The sequence below is a fragment of the Callorhinus ursinus genome, unplaced genomic scaffold, assembly GCF_003265705.2.
Source record: "Callorhinus ursinus isolate GAN/ISIS: 27379988/994484 unplaced genomic scaffold, GSC_fseal_2.0 scaffold24, whole genome shotgun sequence".
Classification (NCBI taxonomy): domain Eukaryota; kingdom Metazoa; phylum Chordata; class Mammalia; order Carnivora; family Otariidae; genus Callorhinus; species Callorhinus ursinus.
The window spans coordinates 3603283-3623505 of NW_027397086.1; the positions used below are offsets into that span (position 1 = coordinate 3603283).

Genomic DNA, 20223 nt, shown 5'->3' on the forward strand with positions numbered 1-20223 from the left:
CCATCGGTCAGCCCAGCCCCGCGGTCCCCAGGGGTGGGGGGTGGGGCAGAGGAGGAACGCCCGGGCCCCAGCCTCAGGGAGAGTGGCACGTTCTCCGAGCAGCCGCGGACAGGGAGTCAGCGCTAAATGGGGAGGAAACACCTGCCCCCAACAGAGTGCGCCAAACGGAGGTCTGTTATACTGGACTATTGTGCCCCTGGGCAACCTTGGCCTTTACTTTTCAAAGGAAACCCCCAGCCCCCAGCCCCGTCCCCAGGGCAGGGAAGCAGAGCACAGCCCCAGACCTGGTACAGCTCCTCCTTGGTCACGTAGGGCTTTCCCTCAGAGCTCAGGGCCCGGAAGGCGCTCTCGACCTCCTCGCTGGATTTGACATTCTCCGTCTCACGGCTGATCATGAAGGCCATGTACTCTTGCAGGGAGACGTGGCCGTCCCTGGAGAGGGGCAGGGGCGGTGAGCCAGGGAGATGCGGGATGATGCGGAGGCAGAGCCGCCTCCACTATCCTCCCCCCAGCTCACCTGTTTGGATCCACGGTGTCTAGGATTGCCTCGAACTCGGGGTCGGGCTCCCCTTCCTCCACCATGGGCAGGTCATAACCCAGGGAGCGCAGGCAGGACTTGAACTCCTGGTGGTTCAGCCGGCCCGACTTGTCCTTGTCGAAGTGTCTGCCGCACAAACGGAGGGCTGCTCAGCACGGGCCCCGGCGCTGAGCCCACCGCCCCTTTTCCCCGGGGAGGCCACACTCACTTAAACATCATGCTGAATTCTTTGAGGGCCTCCTCAGTCACTCCGGTTGTGTTCCTAAAAGAACAGGATGGAGTGAGCAGGTAGCACATTCTGTTCCATCCCAGTGAAGTGAATGCTGGACGCTGGGGGGCATAGGGGCAGGGGGCTGCTATGCTGGGAGCACGGACCTGGCCTGGATCTGCTGCTCCAGGTTGTGCTGCATGCGCATGCCCAGCTGGTCGAGCTGGTCCCACTGCTGGGCCAGGCCCACGGTGCTGTGCTCTGTGTACTTGTTGTCCAGGATCAGAGCCTCCTCCATGGCTGCCCCCAGGTCCTCAATCTTCTTGAGCTGACTTCTCATGGCTCGAATCTCCTGGTGCTTGCGCTACGGGCGGGGGAGCGAGGGTGTAGGGGACAGTCTCGCCTCGGTCACCGGCCCCGAGAGCCCGTGTGAGAGCCCTCCCGGCCCGAGGCCTGCGGGGCCGCGCAGGACGGCAGGAGGGGCAATCCAGCAGCCTCTGCCCAGGGAGGGGCGAGCCAGGGGCAGACTGCCAGGAAAAGTATACACTAAGGACCAAAGGACTCTCTTTCTTTTCAAGTAAGACCCCACAGGACAACTGTCAGAAACAAGACTTTCTTTAAAATGATGGGGTCCTGTGCTGCTTTATGCAAAGTGAAAAAGAACACCCACCCAGCCTACTTCCTGCCTGGCTTTAAACGAAGGGGGTGCTTACTTTGGTAGCTTCGAGCTGGGATTCCAAGGTCCCAGATTCTTCCACCATGCAGGACCTAAACACAGAAGCACAGTGAGGCGCAGGAGGGCCTGATCGTGAGCTCAAAATTAGCCCCAGATAACAGTGCCTGCTGTCTTGAAATTCTTTTTCTGAATCTCTCTCAACGAGGAAATGGCCGCCCTCTGCTACGGGCCGGCTCTTCCTAAGTGGCCCCGGGAGCTGGGAGGGCAGGTAGTCTTTCTCCTGCTGCAGAGACAGGACGCCACTGCCCCACGTGGTGGGCTACCTGCCCCGGGCCAACTGGGGGTCCTGGGCCGAGCCCTACCCAGCCTGCTCCCAGGCTAGGACCCTTCCTCATGGGGCTCCTCTGGCCCAGCCAGGCTGGGACCTGGCCCCTCACTCAAGCGAGGCCCTCAGGGGCACCTGAGGAACAGAGCGGAACTGTTCCACGGCATGACAGAGGGGCCTTGGGCCTGAGAGCACGCCCCACTACAGCCACTGGGGAGGAAGGCTGACAAATGGAAAGCCACCCCCAGAAATCCCTGCAGGTTCCTGAGCAGGGGAGCCACATTCTAGGGCGTGACAGCTGTGGAGGAGACGCAGTCAGATGACCCCTCAGACACGGAGCCAGGATGCTAAGAGATCATGACCAGATTGGGTTTTAAAAGTGATTCTAATTCTGCCCAAAGGAGGGAGGTGGCTGCGATTAAGCCCCCGATTCAGGCTCCGTGAGACCATCTGGGCCAGAGGCTCCCAGGGCCAAGTTCCGAAGAGCAGCGGTGCCCCCAGGGAGCCTCCATCCTCCCGATGTTACACAGTGTGAGGTCACAGAAGGCCACCAGTGAACGAAGACAACAAACGAGTCGGGGTTACGTGCAGGGATGAGTCACACTGTGCGCATGGCCTTGGTGGGATTTTAGCCCGGCCTCCCCTGCACCCACGTGTGCCCCAACCTACCCTTTCGGCACCCAGCGAGCCAGGGTTAGCTCTGACATTTCCCTAAGTTCAAAGTGCTCGAGCAAGGCAAGGCACCAGGCTTCCTTGTACCCCAGCAGATCAGACTCACAGTCACGCCATGTCCCCCAGGGAAGAGCAACCCCCCGCCCCGGACCCGGGGGGGCAGGAGGCTGGGAGCTGGTGCAGTGGGAGGACAGACCCCTCCTTCCCAAGCGGCCGAGGGCTGTGGGTTAGTCAGAAAGCGGAGCCGCCTGGGGAAGTCAAGAGTGCACTGGTAAAACCACAGTGAGGGAAGAAGAGAAATAAGAAGAGAAAAACCTTCCAGACAGATCATCCCCAACTTCATACTGATAGACACGAATGACCCGACGGTACGCTATGCTAGTCAAAGAAAAGAAACCAAATGAATACACGGAAGGCACGGGCAGGCAAGAGCAGACCGAGACAGACACGCGCCACGAGGCCCAAGCTGGTAGTGCACAGGCGGGGCCGCCTGGCGCCCAGGCAGGGACCTGGTGGGGCTGGGTCGCCGGCCACAGGGAGCACAGCGGGCCCGGGGCAGCGCACACTGGGACCAAGCAAGACGGGACGGGGCTAGGGAGGAGCGACACGGGAAAGGAGCATGGCACCCACGGCGACGAGACCAGATCGGCAGACACAGCCACAGGGCTGGGGAGGGGAGTGGAGGCCAGCTGGCTAATGAACTCCAGCTACAAACTGTGATCCCTAATCACCACCCCCCCACCCCCGCTGCTTTCAGCACAGGTGGTCACGTCAGCGCGCACCTGTTTCTCCTGGCGCCACGCTCAGCTGTCCCAACTACCCGTCTGCGGGACCCCAGGAGCGCTAGTCTCAGCCACTGAGGTTCCCCTCCCCCCGCCCCAACCCCGGCTTTACATGGGCCTGGCAGAGGCCAAAGCCTCGAGGAGAGGCCGCTTCCAAGACTGGACTGGGCAGGGCCGCCCTGATCCTCCCGGGGGGGGCTCCTCCCCAGCCTCGTCTCTCCATCGCTCTAAACTCCGGGCACTTTTGCCTTTTATTAGGGCAAACAATGCTCTTCCCTTTCCCCTGGGAACACTGGGGGCGTGGGTCTGGGAGGGGTGTCAGTGCACAGCTGGGGACTCACTGCACCCGCTGAATCTCCTTCTCCTTCATGACCATGACCTCCTAGGAGCTAAGTATGGTCCCACTGGACACACGGGGAAAAGCAGCAGAAGAGAAGTCCAGTGAAATCCCAATGGCTGGACAGCATAGGGTTTCTCAGAGGCTTTGGACCCCAGCTCTGGCCCTCCGCCTTGGTCACATCCCCTACCTGAGAGAACCCTTGGAATCTGAACAGGAAGATGGGAGGGCTCCCTTCCCCAGACCTCAGGCTGTCAAGGGCTGTCAAGGACACGCACTCCTTGTAGGGTGATGGGGACAGAGCTGGGGTGAGGGTGGGCCGGGGGAAGTGCAGCCCGCCTGGGGCAGGAAGGCCCATCCGGGGATCCTCGGCAAGCCAGGCCACAGGGGCACGGAGGGCAGGGGGACAAGCACACAAGACACCACCACACCACGAGCCCGGAGAAACAAGAAGACAATATTAACCCATCGAGGAGATACGTTCTGTGCAGATGGGATCCAAGCAGCCGCAAGACAAGGTGGCGTCCAGACAGCAGCAGTCGGGAGGTGGGGGACGGAGAGGGAGACACAAGAAAGAAAAGAAAAACAAAACCAAGAACATCAGTGCCCACGTTGCGTTTGACTGTTCTGTGCATCACCGAGGTGCTACCTAGGACCGACCGCCGGCCACGCACGGTCCCACCCAAGCAACTTGACCTTCAGGAAAAGTACCTTCGAGAACTGCCCCCCACCCCCCACCCGCCCTGGCTCGAGCCAGACCAGGGCGGGCCCCTAGCCCTTCTTTCCTTCCTGCCAGCGTGCCTTCCAGTTTCCCGCAGGGCTCCCCTCCCGCTAGAGCCAGGGGCCCGGAGGCGCCGGGGGGTGGCGGCGGACACCTGGTCTCCTGGATCCACTGGTGGAACGCGTTGGCGTGCTGGGCGAACTCCTGGCGCAGCTTGTCGTTCTCCTCCTGCCGGCGCTGCTCCTTCTGCAGCTCCAGCTCCCGCTCCTAGCGCCCGGAGGGAGGAAGAGGCCGTGTCAGTGGGGCCCGTCCTTCCCGCCAGCCTGCCCTCGGGCCGGACCAGGGACCTTCCAATTTCAGTTTCTGGATGCTGAACGTGACCAGAAACCATCACTTTGTGGGGCAGGGAGGACCGCATGTTGACATCAACCCAGAGGAGGAGCCTGGGAGAGACACTCAGGGAGCTCAGAACCCTCTGTTCCCCAGCTGCTCACAACTGGCCCCCCAAGAACTCTGGCAAGAGGCGAGGGGAAGCGGCTGCTGGCCGCCACCCCCGCCAAGCCCCCCACCCCGGCCCGGGCCCCCTAAGCCCCGGCTGACGGCCCTGGGTGGGGGCGGCGCGCACCTTGATGATCTTCTGCAGGTTCCTCCACGTCTCCTCCAGGGCCTCCATGGTGAACCAGGTGTAGGGGTTAGAAGCCACCCGGAAGCTCTTGATCTGGCGGTCCAGCTCGGCCAGCTGGCTGAAGTCGGCCTGGGCAGAGCTGAGGGACGAGCGGAAGGCGTCGTGGGCCTCACGCAAAGCTCTGATCTCCTCCAGGGAGTTGCAACGCACGGGATCGGTCAGATCCTCTTCGGCGTTTTCGAACCAGCTGTTGAAGGCAGAGGCCTTTTTGGCGAACGTCAGGAAGAGGTCTTCCACCTGAAAGCAGAGCAGCCTGCGTCAGGGCACCGTCAGGGCTGCGTGCGCCACGCTTGGGCGGAGGCCGCGAGGCAGGACAGGAAAGGCAGCGGTCGTTCCCGGGGCGGCCGGGGCAAGCCGGGCGCTCCCACTTCCATGTCTCCAAAGACCTTTCTTCCCTCACCACCCGTTCCCCTCGGTCTGTCCCGGCTGCTTCGTCGGCCAAGGGCCCTCGGGCTGGGTTCTGGCAGCCTCCCCGCAGCCGGGCTGGGGAGCTGCGCAGGGGCCCACCCTCACCTTGCGGAAGTGACTCTGTGCCTCCAGCAGCTTCTTCTTGCGGGCGGCCGAGTTGGCCAGAAGCTGGCTCCATCGCTTCATGAGGGAGGCGTGCCGGGCCTCAATGGCCTTTGACTGAACGTGCTTGGCGGCCAGCAGCTGATCTTTGAGGGCGGTGATGTTGGCGATGCCCTCCTGCTGGAAGGCCTGCAGGCCAGCGTCAAAGGTTTCCTGGAACAAAGAGTGGTGTGCTCATCTGCAGGGTCGCTGGGGGTGCTAGAAGCCACCCTTTCGGGGTGCCTCAGCTCGATGGGTCTGTTAGGCCAGCTGCCCAGGCCACACTGTCAGTCCCAAGTCCCCACCTTCTCCTGACATCCTCCTGCTCCCCGGGAAGACTGAGGTATGGGGGGGTCCCCTAAATGTGCCCCACTCTCCCCACTACCTCTGCCCGGGACGAACGCCTGCCTCTGCCCCGACCACCTGGCAGTTTGCCCTTCGTGCCCTAGCTTCGATGCCCCTCCTCTGGGAAGACTTTCCACATCAGCCCCTGCTTTCTGGAAACCGGGTCAGACAGCTCTTGGGGGTTAAACCCACAACACATTCTGCTGCGCTCCACCCTGGGAGGGCCGTCAGCCTGTAGCCCAGATGCCTCGTCTGGAAGCTCCCCGAGGACCAGAACGACCTTGCTCACTGCTGAGCCCTTAGGGCCTTTCTCAGTGACAGACGCCAACCACCATTTATGTACCAGGAGGTACTATCTGCATACATTTCAGTCAACAAAGGGGCTGCCCCTGACCTGCTTGGTAAGGAGAGTCTGGACGGAAGACAGGTCTCGGCCATAATCATCTGTCTTCAGGCTGTTCTCCTTTTCACCTAGGAAACCAAGCATGGGAAACAGGCCAGCCTTCTTGGTACAGGAAAGGGAATTAAGAGTCTTCTTTGTCCTCAATATTCAAAAAGGTCTCCCGGGCAGCCTATCACCCTGTTGACATTTACATCCCAGACTCTTAACAGCAGGCTCTGACCCCACGCTGGCTGCTCCTTCCTCCCTGCAGCCCGGGCCCCCTTGGCTAGCTGTGCCAGGAAGAGATCCTTCCAGCTCATCCCAGCTGTGGTTCAACTGCCACGTACGTGACAGCAATCACCGGGGTCACAGGGGTCCCAAAATCAGAGTGTGGCTCCCCCTCGCTCGGGAGCCAGACCACGCCCTGGGCAGCTAGCGGACAGCTCGGGACAGCGCAGCTGGGGGGCCCGCTGCTGCGCCATTTTGTTTGTGCTGTGATGCTGATTGCTTCCCCCAGGGTTTAAAGGCTTTTGTTTTGTTAACCCTGGTGCTGGGGGCACCAGGGGGGCCCCCGCTCTTGGCCGCAGGACATGGTTTCTTGTTCTCTGAAATGCCCACGTCACACCTGTTTCTTCTCTGGAGAAGACCAACTGCTTAGGTAATAAACGAGCTATGGCTCTGGAACAATCTTCCTGGCCTGGGGAGAAGAGACTGGGGCCGGGCCGGGCCGGGCGGGACAGCACTCACCGATCCAGGACTCCACCACGTCAGCCTTCCAGTTGAACTGAAGGAAGGCCGAGTTCTCCTCAAGCTTGGCCTTCCTCTGGGCGGCAGCTTTCTCCAAGTCTGACACCTTCCCATTCAAGCCCTTCATCTTTGACGAGATGTTCTCCTCATGGTGATTGTTCTAGGCCACAAAGAGAAGGCACAGTCTGGTCAGCCTTACCTCCTGCTGTGGCTAGATGATCCACGGCCGCCCTGCCGGGGACGGTGCGCCAGGGCTGGAAGGCGGACCCTGCGCCCCCCGCCCACCACCTGCCGCTGGGGGGAAGCACAGGGAAGGCCTTTCTAAGGGCAACATGAGTAAAAGCAATTTCACTGATAGGAATGAATCCCGAAGAAAGAAGAATGAGCTGGAACACAACGATGTATTCATCAGTATTCCAGAGAGCAGAAAATTAGAAAAAAGCGTAAATAGTTAAGACTTAAACAAAATGGGATACATACAAACAACGACTCGTGTAACATAAGCAATAAACATGATGGTCAGAAAGCGGACACTGAAAATCCCTGAGCCCCAGACACTCAGATTCGGTCTTGGAATAACTGAATTTGAAAACACACAAGGCAGCACAAAATTTAGAGAGAAACTCAAGGAGGAAACAGACTGTTGCTGACGGTAAAGCACCAGGCTTCGTTGGAAAGCTGCAGAATGTTCAAACCAGTCACTGCACAGCCAGAAAGAGCAGAGACCGTGACTCGGGGCTGCGTGTGGGTGACGATCGCCCACAGCCCTCATCCCTCCCTGTACACGGTCCGGACCAGAAATCAGCTTGATGTTAGCTTATTTGCCCATAAGGGCAAGGGGAAAAAAGCTCTCTAGTGAACACGGATTTGAACATACTTATTAACTCCTACGAACCAAATCTCTAGTCTCGAGATCATGCTTACTGGAACAAATTCCATGATGAGAAATCTTATCTACTAGTTACATCTGTAACAGGAAATTATCATTGTGAAAAGTGGCTTGTCGGGGCGCCTGGGTGGCTCAGGCGCTAAGCGTCTGCCTTCAGCTCAGGTCATGATCCCAGAGTCCTGGGATCAAGCCCGCGTCAGGCTCCCTGCTCAGTGGGGAGACGGCTTCTCCCTCTCCCACTCCCCCTGCCTGTGCTGTCAGATAAATAAATAAAACTTAAAAAAAAAAAAAGTGGTTTGTCTTGGGGACACCTGGGTGGCTCAGTCAGTTAAGCCGTCTGCCTTCAGCTCAAGTAATGACCCCAGGGTCCTGGGATCGATGCTCAGTGGGGAGTCTGCTTCTCCCTCTCCCTCTGCCCCTCCCCACCACTCCTGCTCTGTGTCAAATAAATAAAAATCTTTAACAAAAAAAAAAGTTGTCTGTCTTGTGGTACCGAATACCTGTCACTGCACCTAAGCGATCAGCGGTGACTAACTGGGGACCAACGGCAGCACCACGCTTAGTCTGGAACGCTAACATGCCGGTGACTGGACTTCACTGCTGGGGAGAAAGCCCCAGGACCCCTCCCATCTGCGCTCTCGCTCAGGGGCTGTTTGAGCGAAACCCAAACTTTGTGATTTTAACACATTCATTTCTAAACCTGCCAGGCTTTGTAGAGAGACATGTCGATGGAACAGGATCTATCCTATGTAGGAGTGGCTCTTAAGATTTTTCTTATATTTCCAACCACTTCTATCAAGAGCTTGTACCACCTGAGAAATAACCTGAGAGAAGAGCTCTGTGGGAGCACCGGTGTCACTGGACGCCTCTCTGCCTAACCCACGCAGAAAGCGTACGTGCTGCACAGTGACCTCACTAACTGGCTTCACGAAGGGGGAAGACGTCCAACCAATCACAGAATCTTTCTGTTATGAAATACGGCAGTGGAAGTGCTCCCAGTCACCGTGCAAACCTTTCATGGGTGAATATTCCAGGAAGATGGGCTTTGTGGGGCCACGGTGGCCTGAGCATGGGGACGTCAGGTGTGGGAAGTGAGCGTCTCACCAGCAGGCCAGGCTCACCTTCTTGATGAGGTCCTGTCCGTTGCTGCAGACGTCATTCACCCGGTCCTTGTGTACTGTGAAGTCTGTCTCAAAAGCTTCATGTTTCTTCAGTAAGCCCTGCAGTGGGAGCAGAAGAACCAGTGGCTGAGAGCCTGGCATGCGCCGGTGGGCGGGCCCGGTCTCAGGTCGGAGGAAACCGAAGCTATAAGGTGCCTGCCCTCACAGGCAGCCCAGTCTAGTTGGGGGCCGAGGCCACAGGGACCGACATCGACAGGTAATTACAAACGTGGTAAAACCCAGATGCAGCAAGGATAACCGGCAGAGGCCGAGCTTGAGAAGGGACGCCCGGGTAGGCCTTTCCTGAAGGGGGTGAGCTCTTGCGAATCAACCAGCACAGCGTCCCTCTTCCCCTCTGGAGGACCACACAGAAAACAATAAATCCCATGCGGGCTTAAGATAGAGCCCAACAAAGGGTTTCCCCAAGTACCGCTCCTAAGGGACCTTCCAAGTGTCCCTGTCCTCAGTATACCTCAAGGACCAGAGACAATGGCTCTGGGTGGGCTTCCCGGGAACGGGTCTGTGCAGGGGATGGGAAATCCCTCCCTCCCTCTAAGCCACCTGAAGCACCCGGACCAGCTGAACAGGACACCCACTCTGAGAACGTGGCACAGGGACTATCCAGACTCTGGGGAATGCAAACTCTGCCTCCACGGCCAGTGGCCCAGATCTGGAAACATTTGACCATAAAGTGTGGCTCCTCCCAGCAAGAGGGGAGGCGGTTCAACTAGCCCATGGCTCTGGGCTGCTTGTGACCACTCTGACGGAACATAGCACGGACAACGTCACGTGACATCTGAGGCTAGGCCTTGAAGCTTCCGCCTCTGCCACTTTGAATGCTGCCTATGGAACCGGGGCAGGGCCGCTGAGGGAGGGAGGCGGGGGGGGGGGGGGGGGGGGGGGGGGGGGGGTACGGACGGAGTTGTGCCAGCTGCCAGTGACATGATCGCGGCTCTCTCAGGCGGCCACACAGTGTCCTGAGGGCAGAGGCTGAGGTGTCCCCCCCAAGAGAATGACGTCCTAACCCCCGGCACCTACAAATGTGGGAGATGCAGAGATAATCAAGTGAAGAGGCTCAGATGCGGTCACTGGGGTGGGGCCCTACTCCGGGAGGCCTGTGTCCTCGAGGGGGATCTCTGGACCCAGGCGGCCCGGAGGGAGAGCCCCGGGCACACGGACGCGGAGAGAAGAGGCGTGAAGAGCGGAGGCTGCGGTTATGCTGCCACAAGCCTGGGAATGCCAGCGAGAAGCTGGAGGGCAGGGCTGAGCCTCCCCTAGAAGTTTCGGAGAGCGAGGCCCTGTCTGCACCTTGACTTCAGACCTCCGGCCTCCAGAACGACAGGACAGTAATGCCGAGGGTGTGCCGCGGCGGCAGCCCCTGGACCCCCACGGACCTCAGGGACCCATGGCACCAGGGCCACCGTCTCCGGCGTGCGGGCTGGAGGCCTGGGACCAACCAGGGACACCAAGGCTGCCGGCTGGGAGAACAAGGCGAACGGCGCGACCAAAGTCAGCTTCTCGGACCTGGATAGCGGCAAGCGTGTCTCCGTAATCCTCACTGGCTACCAGGGTCATCTTCTCGTTGATCCAGGCTTCCTCCTCTTCCACGTTGGCTACAAACTGCTGATACTCCAAGGACTCCTCAAGCCGCTGACCCCTAGTTACAGGACACACAAAACACCAGCCATTAGTATCGTCCAACTTCAATTCCGAGAGCAAACACGTGTTTAAAAATGTTCCTGACAAACGCGGGACGTGACTGGTTCCACGGAGCCATCTCTGTAACACGAAGCAGAGTGAAATTCTGGAACCACGTGCTGGGTTCAGATCCCCGTAAGCGGACGGGCTCGGCACGGGCCGGCCAGAGCGGCTCTGGAACAAGCCGACCGTGGACCCGGCTCGCCGCAGACGAGGGCCCAGGTGGTGGCAGGAGGGCCTGCCACACGCAGCACGCGCGCTGTCCCCACCACTCACCGCGCTGCGGCCAGATGCTTCAGCTCCTTCCAGTGCTCCACAAACTGGGCCAGACGCTGCTGAATCTCCTCCTTGCCAATGGTGTTGTCATCAGACAGCTTCTTCCCGGTGTCCAGGACACCCTGACAGGCAAGAAGGATTAGAGTAACCGCTATCACCTGCTCTTAGATGCGGCCAGAAAAAGGCGCTGGCATCAAACCCAGGACTTTTCTTCCGGGTTTGGAACGAGGGGTCGTAGACACTGCAGACCTCGGTGGGATGAACGAGAACAAAGGGCTTCTCCGTACATCACATGGGCCCGTCGGTCCCTGCCGCCCCCTCGGCCGGAGGCGCCCCCCTCACCTGAATCGCTGGCTCATGGGCAGCCAGTTCCGCCTCCAGCCGCTTGTGCTTCTTCCTCAGGTTCTGAACACCTGTTAAGTCTCGGCCGTAGTCCTCAGAGCTCACCAGCAGCTTCTTCTCCCTGGACAACACAGGTAGGTACTCTGCAGCCCTGTGCTTCCACCCGGACAGGTCTGCTCAGGAGCCGTGAGGTCTCCAGACCCCATGATGTCCTTCACCTACACCTACCGATCTCACCACGAAAATCCTTGCCAGTCTTCTGGAAATAAAAAGCCTCTATTTCCAAAACGAGGAGCATCGATGTAGGAATCTAGAAGCACCTACCAGGCTCAGGGTGTGCAGAGAACAAGGAGGTGCTACTGGTGTCGCCCTACCAACCCTACTTTAGCAAATGTGCAGACACCACCCGTAGAAATATATAAAGATATGGACAGAATTATTTAAGGAAGTGAGGAATAGGGGCGCCTGGGTGGCTCAGTCGTTAAGCGTCTGCCTTTGGCTCAGGTCATGATCCCCGCATCCTGGGATCGAGCCCTGCATCGGGCTCCCTGCTCAGCAGGGAAGCCTGCTTCTCCCTCTGCCACTCCCCCCTGCTTGTGTTCCCTCTCTTGCTGTCTCTCTCTCTGTCAAATCTTAAAAAAAAAAAAAAAAAAAAGGAAGTGAGGAATAGAAGACAGGATTTTTTGTCCTTTGAACATTTTCAAATGTTTACAAAATGCGACACCACCACTGACTGCAATGGGGGAGGAATTAAAAACAAACAACTCTCCTTCCTTCAAGGACTGATCCTGCCCAGGGTATCAGGCTGTCTTTTCCAGAAGGGCATTCGCGAATCTCCCCGGGGATCCCAAGGCAGGGTCTACACAAAGTCTAGCTCAATCATCACGTATTACTACATGGAGCAGCCATGGAGGCCATCGATGGCCCTATAACTGCACACCTGGGCATCAGAAGAAGCCAAGGTGTCCCATGGGCCAGGTTCTGGCACACTCTGGGAGAGAGCCAAACCTCATGGCCAGGCGGCCCGGAGCTCCGGACCCCCACTCAGCCTGGGGCTCCCAGTGCCTGCTCAATGGGCATCCCGGAGGACCCAGACTGTGAAGCCCCGAGGACACGTACTTGATCCAGGACTCCTCATCATCCATGTCCCGGAAGAACTGGTGTAGGCGATGTGATTCATTCAGTTTGGCTCGCCGGGAGGCTGCCATGCTCTTGATCTTCTGGAAACGACTGTTGATGGTGTCCCGTTTATCCTTCACTTGGGAGGTGTCGAAGGCACTGCTGGTCATCAGGCTGTCTGCTTGGCTGTTCAAGTCCTTCAGGCGATCCTGGGGCAGGGGACACAACGGGAGAGGTGAGAAACCTGGATTTCCCATGAGTATCTGCTTGAAAATCAGAACCCTGGAATTCTTCACCGAAAGGCTGGCTTTGTGGAGTGCTGATGCTCTCTCAAGGTGTCCTCTGGGGATCCCTGGGGTTCTAAGACATCAAAATTATTTTTGTAATGACACAAAGACATCATTGGCCTTTTGCACCGTGTGGACGCTTGCACACGGTACGACAGCCGTGCTGGGGGTGCCGATGTCTCCACTCAAGAGAGTGACACACCGTGCCAGGAGGGACTCTGAGCTGTGGTAAAAACGTGTTCTCACTTAAAGACATCCTTATAAAAGCCAGAAGTCGTTGATTTTATCAAATCTCCATCTTAGAGTACATGTCGACAAGAATATTCTGTGTGACAAAATGGGAAACGCACACAAGCACTTCTGCGGCATACTCCAGTTCAAGGACTGCCCTGAGGAGAAGCCGGCGTCCTGAGCCGAATTAGCCCCTTGTTTGTGGGCTGTCCTTCTGAGAGAACAATGACCAGACAGACTACAGCCATGCAGACTTCGCTGTCTGACAGAGACTCGCTCCGAAAGAATGAAGTCAACCTGTCACTTTCAGGAAGGCAGAGTTTGCTGCTACTGATAAAACCTGAACTTTTAGGCGAAAATGAGAATTCTGGAAGAAGTGCGTTCAACCTCCATGAGCATGACAGCCACTCGATTTGTGAAGATTTTCCTTTCGAGACTGGCTGTGATGTCAGCGCACGGGACCAGAGGCAATTCTGCCTAACTCAAATGTTTTCCAAATGATTTTGTGACATCATGCACGGGTTAAAAAAAAAAAAAAAAAACCCATTCCGTGTCTAAGATGGACCAGGGGATTTTAATATTAAATGGGATGAAAAAGTGACTGACAGGGTTTCAGAGTCCACTTTGCAACTCACCTTGAAGCAACTAGCACGTACTGACTGGTGTCAGAGTATCCACAGTCATCTGAATGAACACACTGCTCACTTCTCCCACCTCCCGGCGGGAGGCTGGGTTTCCATCCTATCTGACACACTTGCACAGACTGAATTCAGAGGCATCTACGAGAATCCAGCTGCTTTCTATTAAACCGGACTGAAGAGATTTGCAAAACACAGCCAATGCCGCTCTTCTTACCATGTCATGTTTTGGTTGTGGATAAACACAGTTATCGTCCATAGAAAGTGCTACTCATGTTAACTTGTGACGGGCTTATTATTACTTTCAGTAAATGATTTATTTCTCAGATTTACTTTTAACTTTTCATTCTGAAATAATTACAGACTCACAAGCAGTTGTAAAACTAGCACAGCTTCAGAAACCAAAAAACAGCACAGCTCCTGTGTGCCCTTCCTCCAGCTCCCCCGCCAGAGCAGCAGGCTCCACAGCACACCAGCAAGACCAGGCCACAGACACCACTGGTGCAAAACCACAGGTTTCACCAACTTTACGTGCATCCATCCGTGTCTGCATGGGTGTGCGTACGTCATTGTGCACAATTTTCCCCTCCATGTAGATTCCCGTAACCCAAACCAAGATATATCCTTCCGCACAAAGGACTCGCCTGTCCCTTCCTCACTGCACCCCATCCCTGTGTCTAACTCCTGGCGACCACTGCTCTGTTCTCCATCTCTATAATTTTGTCATTTTGAGAATAACAAAAAGTCCTTGATGTTGTCTTTTTAAAAATTTAACTTTTAAAATGTCGTTTTTTATTAACGGTAAATACCTTCAGGCAAAACCCACATAAGCAAACTCCTTCAGGGACCTTCAATAATAGCGCAGGGTATAAAATGGCCCCGAGGCCACAATATTTGAGGATGCGGCTTGAGGTGCCGAACACCCTGCTCCTCCCCTACGTGCACCGGTTCTCCTAAAGAGTCAACCACAGCTGTGTCCCGGATGGGGCCTGCCCACCCCTGTCTGATCACCTCATGGGCAGATATGTCCGCCTCCAGCAGCTGATGTTTCTTCAGCAAGTTGTTCACAGAAGCCAGGTCTTTGCCGTAATCCTCAGATGCCAGAAGGGCCTCCACCTGGCAGTGAAATAGAAAAGGGGAAAGGTTATGGTGTGGTGCCCAGTGTGTACGATGCACAGCGGGTGTTCTGGAAAATCCAGCATGCCCAGTTGTTTGGCCAGGTCTTTGGCCAGTTGCCAACTTGTCAATCACAAGTTACGTTGTTACAGTGACCCCGCCTGTATCAGCCCGTATGGCCTGAGTCCTTCCCCTTTCCTGTCAATCAAATGCAGACTTGAGGAACCAGGACTTGAAATACTACAGCTCAAGGCAGGGTCCCGGAGCCTTCACGGAGGTACAAGGGGCAAAGATTAATACACGAAGATGTTCAGTGCGGACGTCCCACCAGAAAGCTGGGAACACCCCAATGTCCAACACAGGAATGGTTAAATTATGGCATGACTAGGACGGACTTACGCAGCTGTTCAAACGTTTAGGAAGAATTCTTAATGACTCAGGATAACACTCCCAATACGTACTCATGAAAAATTACATTCTGAACTATGTATAAAAATATAGCTACACTACTGTTGATGGAAATAAGTGCAGACTGGAGAGAAATACTAACAGTGTTCTCTAAAAATTTGTTTCTTTCTGCTTTCTGTACCCCTGAATTTTCTACTAACTCTGGCTTCCTGACTTAACTGCTAGTTTGGTTTCTATCTGGGCACAGACTCGATAGAGCTGCCTGCCACACAGACCCCACCATCGCTTCCTGTTTGCGTTCTCTATGGAGAGGAGTGGGCCACAGCCTAATTCCCATCTGTATGCTCTCTCTTCTTGAAACATTCATTCCCTCTGCTAATAGACCCCTGACAGCACAAGGCTCGGTGATAAGGAAGACTTCTGTAGGAAGGGGCATCAGGGGTGCCCTTTTTCACGGTTTAGGGCTTGCTGACTGTCCTGTTAACCCAACTGACCAGAAATCCTCCACTGGTGGGAAGGAAAACCTGCCATTACCTCAGAGAGCCAGAAGTCAAAGTCCTTGATGCCGGTGTTAAAGTTCTGCTGTTTGTTGGCTTCTTTCAGTTTCTGGCTCTTTTCGGCTGACTTCTGCACCAGGAACTGCCACTGGTCAGCTAAGGCAGCCAGCCGGGCCTGGGGAAGAGAAGGGGGCCATCGGAGATGGTGAAATCCAGGAAGAGTCCCTTCTCCTAAAGCCGAGTGACTCGCAGGGAGAGACAGAAAAGCCTCACGGGAGCCCTTCTCACCAACATTCCCCATCTGTCATGTAGGCAAAAGTCTTCTAATCTGCTTTTTTTTTTCTAAGATCTCATTTAATTATTTGACAGAGAGAGCGCGTGCACAAGCAGGGAGGAAGGGCAGAGGGACAGGGAGAAGCAAACTCCCCGTTGAGCAGGGAGCCTGATGCGGGGCTCGATCCCAGGACCCCGGGATCATGACCTGAGCCGAAGGCAGACGCTTCAGCGACTGAGCCAGCCAGGCTTACATCCTTAAAGCTGTATTTCCACATCGTCACCACGAGGACCATACCTTGACAGCATCCTCGCTGCCAGCACAGGCCCCACGCTCGATGAGGGAGTTGCCCGTGTCGATGACCCCACGGATCCGGTCGGCGTTGGCGTGCAGTTCTGCTTCGAAGGCCTGGTGCTTCTGGTGCTTGCTCTAAAATTCCAGAAAGATGACCTTTCAAAACCAGGTCCTGTGAGGTTCCCTCTTTGTAGGGATGAGGGATTCTCAGGATAGGCGAGTGGTAGGAAACTTAAAGAACTGGGGGCAAGTGTCAACATTTCTTATAGAAGGCAGTCACGGGATTTGTGAAATAGTTTAGGGTTCAGGCTGTTGGGAGTTGGGCGGAAGGACCGGGCTGGGAGAAAGGAGATGGACCAGCTCAGGAGCAGGGGAATGGAGTCAATTCTTCAATCAGCTGGGAGCAATGTACTTTCTACCATTCTGCAGAAAATGCCAGCCGCCAAGTGCAGTGTTTAACCTACTTGGACATCAATTTCCATCCACGACCTTCTCCTCCATGGACAGATGATCTAACAGGTAACACACACCTGGATCGCTTCTCATACACACAAGGCCGTGATCACGGCAGCCGGCAGGCGGACCCTCCGCCGACGGAGGTGCATCTATGGCTTCCTCAGACCTTGACTTGGCTGCCTTCTTATTTAGTAGCTGTCATTAACCAAAACTCACGGATGCTGTCAAAATCCAAGCTTGACTACAGGTAGGAAATGATTTTTGCCAGGGAAAGAGAGGGCTGGGAGAATGCCAGCCTCCTGACGCCAGGGCGGAAGGGGATTTTAAGAATCCACAAAGAAACAGAAGGTACGGGAAACACTCTGAGAGACAGTACAAGGACACAGCTGTGGCACAATTCTGGGTGAGAAAGGCAGGGTCTCGGAGGACATTATTTGGGGGGAAAAGAACTAAATGGGAAAAAAAACAAAACAGTTCGGTTGGGGAGGGATTCTGCATCAAATGTTTCATTTCAGGGGCAGCAACTGTCAAAGAACGGAGCCGCCCGGCTGGCGGAGTGCGGCGCTCACATCGGGTGTCCCCCTTCCGCGTTCCACTGCCCGAGTCTGAGCAGGGTCTCAAATATCCACATATCCTGACCTAAGTCCAGTTCCCCGCTTCTGTTTCTTGCTCTGATTACTCTTTGGTTCAGCCCCACCAATTTTGTTTCTTTACCTCTTCCATCCGTTTAAAGCACCATCTGAGCTACATTTTCACTGGAAAGTCCCCTTCGCTACCCCTTGAGTAATAACGTCCCCCTTTTTCCTTAACCTCTCACCCGTGGGTCCTGTCAGATTTGGAAACAGACCATCTGCTTCTCTGGGGCAACTTAACTGTCCCTCTCCAGGGACCAGCACCTCTGGATGGCAGCCTGGGTGCGTCATCGGACTCTCATGCCACGCCAGACTCCCTGTCCTTGGCCACCGAGAACTGTGAGAACGAATCCACACTCCAGAAAAAGCTGATTATTTCATTTTTAAAAAGAAGTGCCTCTGAAAAGACAGCAGCTAACTACTGCCCCCAAATCAAACATCGTCCAGAGCTTGCCTAAATGACACACAAGGAAAAGGGAGGGGGGCGCAGGGCCACAGGCTAATTACGACAGAGAAAGCCATACCCCACAGGGACACCTGAATGGAGTGTGATGGGTCATTAGAAATGAGCAGCACGGGTGAGGAGACGCCAGCTGACCGCATGAGGCCACAACAAGGACCTACGCAGAGCAAACACAGACACTGGAGCGCATTTAACTAAAACTCATTAAGAAAATTAGAAACTTACCAGCAGCTTGGAAAGCTACAAAAATAGATTAAAATGACAAGAGTTCAGTATACTGAGATGAACGCACGTATCGGCTACTAAAGCTGCTCATTCTGCTGTCATACTTGCCCTGGGAAGCTCAGCACGGGGGGAGAGCCGCTAGAGGGGACTCTACAGACAAGTGAGGAAAGCACTTTCTCACATCGGATCAGTTAGTGACACTTTTCCACAGCTTCAGCTTCTTAGAATAATTTTCGCGGGATTCAGCACGGACACTGGGAAGTGGTTCTCTTGGTAGAGCCCCCCACCCCGCCCCAAAGATGCCTTCTTTCCCAGAATCCACCCGTACCCGAGGGCACCTCGGAGACGAGCAGTCCCTAGGCTCGGCTCACCTGGATGTTGGTGGGGTCCTTGTACGACTCGTCACTCGCGGTCTGTAGCTTCTCGCTGATCCAGGCCTCGATCTCATCCACGTCCCGGCTGAACTGCTGCAGGGTCTGTGACTCCCCCAGCTTCGACCTCTTCTCGATCATCTGGGCTTTCAGGCGGCGCCACCTGAGAAAGCGAGACGGAGCCTGAGCGAGAACCTCTCCGAGAACGAGACCAGCCAGGGCTCCCAGCACCCCCCGGCGCCCACCTGTCCAGAACCTCGTTGCGCCGGCTGCAGATGTCGCCCTCGGCATAGTGGCCGGCGGCGACGAGCTGGTCAGCAAAGGACTGCAGGGCGGCGATCTTCTCCTCCTGCCGGCAAACAAAGGCATGAGGCCGAGGTGGGCGGTGGGCCCAGCCCTGCCCGGACCGCAGGTCTCGTGAAGAGAGTGATTGCTCTGGGCGGCTCGGTGACTAGCCGGGGGCGGCATCAGAATACACTGACACTTTAGAAGCGGGAGAGCAGAAGGCCAAGAAGAAAGCTTGATTTCGACCATTAGGAGAGTAGAGTTTAACTCAAGAAGACTCCAGGTCACACTGGGGACAGGGGTTATGACACCAGGAGTTGTCACACACAAAATCAAGCTGACTGTGAAAAGAGTGTCAGATTTTCAACAAAATGGGTTATAAATCGAAGCGGTGCACCCATTTTCCTGAGTTGTTCGTGTTCACACATTCTCTTTCCTTACCAACACATTTGTCCTTCTGCTTTGATAATGCATTTTTTCTGAGGCATCCCCGTTACTAAAACCTCAGAAGTATCAGAATTTAGAAGTTTTAAAAAGCATTCATGTCCGTATCATTTTTCCCAATCCACACAGGTACCTGATGCGGGTGTGAAGGGGACCGTTCTTCCTTTGTGTGGTCAACAGCAAGTCTACTCATTTTAGGGAGCGGCCAAAGCTTGGTTAAGTATGTTAGGGACGAGTTTTTATTCTCATTGTTGAGACAGAAAGGAGCAGCAGCCCACAAATAGAGCCATCCATCTGGACAAATTTACATGGAGACCTGAAGGTAAAAAGGCCTCACCTGGACGTTGATGGCTTTGTCGAAGTCCTCATGTTTTTTGATCAGAGCCTCCACGCTGTCCAGTGAGTCTCCTTTGTCCTCAGTATTCAAGAAGGCCTCCCGGGCAGCCATCCAGTTCTCAGCTTGCTCACAGTCCCGATGAAACAGCTAAAGAAAGGGAGGCAGGTGGGAAGATGGGGTCGTTGGCCACGAAACTCCCGGTCAGAAAGGCTGTGGCAAACGGGCAGCGATGTCCCGCACACGCACCTGCAATTCGAGACACTGATCCAACATCATCCTCCGCTGAGCCCAGGCCTTCTCCAGACCCGCACGCTCCCGATCTAAAATATCTAGTTTCTCCTTGACCTCTGGGCTGGCGTAGTGCCCATGAGCCAGCAGCTGCTGCCCAAACTGCTCAAAGGCCTGGAAAGTGCCAGCCCTGGCATCGATTTCTGTCCGGTGCTCCTGCCAAGAGGAGGGACGGGGTTAGGTTAACTGGCAGTAGATGCCCACTGTCGTGTCAACCACCGACTCGTGGCGAGGGTGCTGCTGGTGGTGCTGGTGGGGGTACCAACGTCTTCCCAGCCCAGCAGCGCAACCCTCCTTCTGCTGCAGGCAGATCTACCTACCTGGTGCCGTTCCAGCAAAGCTTCAGCTCCGGTGACATCCTTGGCTAGCTCGTCGGAGGACACCAACCCTCGTATCCCATTGATCCAAGACATGAGGTCCCTGGCAACCAGACGCAGAGGAGTAGCTACAACATGACCTGGTAAGTAGGCTTTCTGCCCAGGAAAAGAGAACTACACAATTCTTTTCTCAGATTATCTGGGGTCAA

At 55.7% G+C, this 20223-nt stretch overlaps 1 protein-coding gene across 13 annotated transcripts in view; it reads right to left on the reverse strand.

Annotated features, from left to right (window-relative positions):
- The window catches only part of SPTAN1 (spectrin alpha, non-erythrocytic 1), a 61014-nt gene that overhangs the window by 480 nt on the left and 40311 nt on the right, over nt 1-20223 (reverse strand). For 3 of the 13 annotated variants that reach the window (XM_073905656.1, XM_073905655.1, XM_073905653.1), the window contains 26 exons: nt 20018-20117; nt 19656-19853; nt 19410-19556; nt 18589-18692; nt 18344-18506; nt 17973-17987; nt 16200-16331; nt 15666-15803; nt 14619-14723; nt 12452-12660; nt 11333-11453; nt 10991-11112; nt 10541-10673; nt 8978-9076; nt 6968-7127; nt 6233-6309; nt 5458-5667; nt 4885-5181; nt 4414-4526; nt 4004-4021; nt 2735-2797; nt 1460-1514; nt 914-1110; nt 747-800; nt 518-664; nt 285-432 (listed from right to left, as the gene is read on the reverse strand). In XM_073905656.1, coding sequence (XP_073761757.1) covers nt 285-432; nt 518-664; nt 747-800; nt 914-1110; nt 1460-1514; nt 2735-2797; nt 4004-4021; nt 4414-4526; nt 4885-5181; nt 5458-5667; nt 6233-6309; nt 6968-7127; nt 8978-9076; nt 10541-10673; nt 10991-11112; nt 11333-11453; nt 12452-12660; nt 14619-14723; nt 15666-15803; nt 16200-16331; nt 17973-17987; nt 18344-18506; nt 18589-18692; nt 19410-19556; nt 19656-19853; nt 20018-20117 — 3325 coding nt within the window. The remainder of the gene's footprint in view (nt 1-284; nt 433-517; nt 665-746; nt 801-913; nt 1111-1459; nt 1515-2734; nt 2798-4003; nt 4022-4413; nt 4527-4884; nt 5182-5457; nt 5668-6232; nt 6310-6967; nt 7128-8977; nt 9077-10540; nt 10674-10990; nt 11113-11332; nt 11454-12451; nt 12661-14618; nt 14724-15665; nt 15804-16199; nt 16332-17972; nt 17988-18343; nt 18507-18588; nt 18693-19409; nt 19557-19655; nt 19854-20017; nt 20118-20223) is intronic. The other 10 variants (XM_073905657.1, XM_073905654.1, XM_025888399.2 and 7 more) reach the window with 5 other exon arrangements.